Raw genomic sequence first — 3786 nt, forward strand, 5'->3', positions numbered from 1 at the left:
AGAAGTTAGATCTTTATGTAACAGAATGAAAACCGTAGTCAAATTTAACACAGATATGCAAATACTGACTCTGTTCCAAAACCTAGAGAACTGCCTTGATGTCTACAAAAACATTCTAACATTCTAGCCTTCTAGTGCAGTATTCTAGCTAAAGGAAAGGTTTACACCGTGGGTGTGGTTAGTGAGGGGAAAACTAAAGACAAATATACAAAAGGTTTTTGTGCAGTTCAAAAGCAAAAAAAATATCCCAAACTGATGTCTTTTCTCAGCTAAATTAATAAAATGACTGTTGTGAAATAAAACAAATCAGTGACAGGTTATTATGAGATGCATGTGGAATCACACACCTTAAAATATGCAGCATTAGTCTTAATTTTCCCCTTAAAACTGAATGGTTTACTATGGTTTTCAGGGCGTCCCTGTCATGCAAATGCAACTCAGTTTGCTGCTAACATGTTAATAAGCTGAATATATATATATATATACACACACACACACTTACAATATATTTAAAATAATAATATTCATTCAGCAAGGATGCATTACATTGATCAAAGCCTTCCCTCGGGACATTTTGACCTGAAACTCATTAAAAAAAATTTTTTTCCAAATTGAGTATTCAATGGAGGGGTCCAAGACTTTAGGACCTTAGGTCACAATTGAACCATGAATACAGACCAAAAAAAATTGAGGAAAAAAAGTTACCAATCGCGGGTAATTTCGACCTCCTTAGGAATGAACGGAATGCGAGAAAAACCTAAAAAAAAAAATGGTTTATGCATGTATTGGAGTTATTTTGAATTTCATTTGAAGGAATGTGAGAAATGTGCTTAAATATATTATTTATTGATACAATCTAGTAGCCTACTTTAAAAGGTACATAAAAAAATCAAAAAATCTAAATCTATCAAAAAAAATGCATTAATTGTACTAAAAAGCAGGGGGAAATATGTATAAAAATGAAATGATATAAGCTTTCTGGACAAAAAATATATATATTTCAGGGCTACGGGTCATTTTGACCTGCGAGGGAAGGATTTGTTAAGAATGCGAGGAGGGTTAAAAAAAACAGTTATTTAAATGGTAATATTTTACAATATTACTGTATTTTTAATCAAATAAATGCTTTGCTGAGCATAAAACACTTCTTTCAAAACATTTAAAAAACGTACTAACCATAAACTGACCACTGACCGCCGGTAGTATATGTATTTGTATAGGTTTAGGGGCAGGTATCGGGTTAGGCGATAGAAAATGTCATTAACCTGATATAAAATCAATGGAAGTCTATGCAATGTTGTCACTAATATAGTGAAACAAAGCTACAATGTAATCAAAACAAGGCATCTTACCAACATTATTGTCAGAAACCCATATAATACCTTAAAAGTCTTTCTAGGTTTTGGAACACAGCCAGTTTGTTAGGAACATACAGTAACTGTCTATGGTGAGTCCTCTTCCTCTCTCTTTTTTTATGTGGCTTCTAACTTTCACAGGATGTTTACTTCATACTTGTGTGCCTCTCAATCAGGCAAACCCTTCTCAGTTACATCAACAGAGTCTTGAAGGTCAATGACATCAAATCCCAGGTTATCGATGCCTTCGCGTCCGTGTCGGTGGAGAATAAGCTCCTTGGTATGTTCCTCGTGAAAACAGCAAGCGCAGTGCGGGGTCACAGCTGGTTCCGTTTTGGAAAAATTGGACAGGTCGACACGGTATTTCCCATCCGTGGTGCGAGAGATGACGGGCAGGAAGCTGTAACCCCACTTGATCTCTCGCGGAAGGTAGGAAGTTCGGACTTGACAGGACAAGCTGGTGGATTCAGCCGTACCCTCCAGGAAGACCACTAACTCAAAGTCCTGCTGCTGAAGAGTGTCCGTGGCCATCTCGGAAAACGGGCTGGATTTGTCGATCACGTGGTACAGAGTAAGCGGGCAAACAAAGAACAGATTGTCCTTCCCAGCATCCACCAAAAAGTCGATATTCACCTGATCCAGTATGATGGTCTCCCCCTCTGGAGTGATGGTGGTCTGCAGAAGCTTTCCATAAATGTGGCTGCCGATAAGAAGAGTTTTCCGTAGGTTGGCCACTCGTATCTGGAGGCACAGATTCCCCTTCCAAAGACAAATGACTGCTGTTTCGCTGAAGGTTACCGTCTTTGCTCTTCTCTTCGGGAGAGAGATCTTTGCCAAAATGAGTCCACACATAAAGCAGTTTATGATGGCGCCCATGAGGGACTGGATGATCAACAGGGCGACCGTGCCCGGGCAGTGACCCGTGAGAGCCCGACCGCCATAGCCAATAGTCGTCTGGGTCTCTAAAGAGTACAAGAAGGCGGTCGTGAGGCTGTTAATGTTCTCTATACATTTCATCTGTTGAGATTCAGACGAGTTCTGGAGCACATCCAAGTCTCCGTTACTTTTCGCAAGCAAATACCAAAGCAAACCAAAAATGAACCAGCTTCCCGTGAAGGCAGCAGCAAATAAAATGATTACAAAACACCAGCGGATCTCAACAAACGTCGTCCAGAAGTCCAGAAGGAAAGCAAAATGGTTGTGATACTCAGTAGTCCCAAATTTAATGTTGCAGTGGCCGTCCTTCGTAACAAGACGTGTTTTCCTAATTTTCCGCTCCACGAGGTGATTATGAATCTGTTTCCGGATGAACTGGAACATCTTTCAGCTGACAGAAAAACAGAAGTGCATACATCAACAACACTGAACACTTTTGATTAATTTAATAATTAAAAGTAGCCTACATACTTTAAGTAAAATAATTTATACACTAAATATTTTAAACCAGATGTTATTTAAATAAAATGGATATAAAATGTAAAAATGTTATATATATGAAATGTATTTATATATATACATATATAAATACATAAATATATATAAAATTGATAAAAATATATAAAATATATAAATTATAAAAAATGTATGTGTATATATACATATTTACCCAAACACACAAATAATAAATTACAATTAAAAATGATAAAATATTTTTTAATGCTAAAAAGCATTTTCAAAATCTCTCTTCCTAATGATTTCTAATACAACAATAATAGTATGATGTCTTGCAAGTGGTAAAATTCAGGTGAAAATTTAATTTCCTTCAGTAAGAAAAGCACATTAAAATGCATATGTTGTTTACAAAACCCAAACCTCTCTAGGCAATGAAAGATAAATACTGCAGCTCATAATCCACTCAAAACACAGCAATACAGCAATGATTGCTTTCTCTGTCACCTATAAATGTGAGTGTGAAAAAGTATACGCCACATACCTACAAACTGAAAACGTCCCAGCAAACTTCAGTGCTGCTTGAAGTTCAGGCCATGAAGTTCTCCTCTTGAGCATATAAACATCAGGGTGCTGCTAAAATCCTCAATGAAATGTCCTAATCCCAGGCACATGCCACAGTTTACACACTATAAAGCAAAGACAGCTTAGAAAATGGTTCCAAAAACTAACCTCACATCAGACCTAGAGTTCGCTCACCAACCAACCAACGCAAACCATAAGAAAACGAATTAAAGCGCCACTGTTATAGCATACGGGATAGGTTTGCATTGAGTCAATGTTCCAGTTATCCAAATACCTCCTCAGACCCTCGACTGCAATCAGGGAACCCCATTTGAAAAGAGGAACTTCAGCAGTGTAGTTCCTCGCTGCTTGTACCCATGGGAACGCAAAAGCTATGCAGAGAACAACACAAAGAAAGGGTTGAGTTGAATCACACTTCCAGCCACGCTGATCCACAACTCTGCATTTGCATTTAAAT

General features: G+C 37.7%; 1 protein-coding gene across 1 annotated transcript; it reads right to left on the reverse strand.

The window, feature by feature from the left end:
- kcnj1b (potassium inwardly rectifying channel subfamily J member 1b) lies at positions 1 to 3408 on the reverse strand. Its single transcript, XM_079600457.1, has 2 exons — positions 3289 to 3408; positions 1 to 2682 (listed from the first exon to the last, which is right to left on the reverse strand). The coding sequence occupies exon 2, from the start codon at positions 2673 to 2675 to the stop codon at positions 1524 to 1526; it is 1152 nt and encodes a 383-aa protein (XP_079456583.1). The 5' UTR covers positions 2676 to 2682; positions 3289 to 3408; the 3' UTR covers positions 1 to 1523.
- Positions 3409 to 3786: the final 378 nt, after the last annotated feature.

Source organism: Phoxinus phoxinus (genome assembly GCF_949152265.1).
Source record: "Phoxinus phoxinus genome assembly, chromosome: 23".
Lineage (NCBI taxonomy): Eukaryota > Metazoa > Chordata > Actinopteri > Cypriniformes > Leuciscidae > Phoxinus > Phoxinus phoxinus.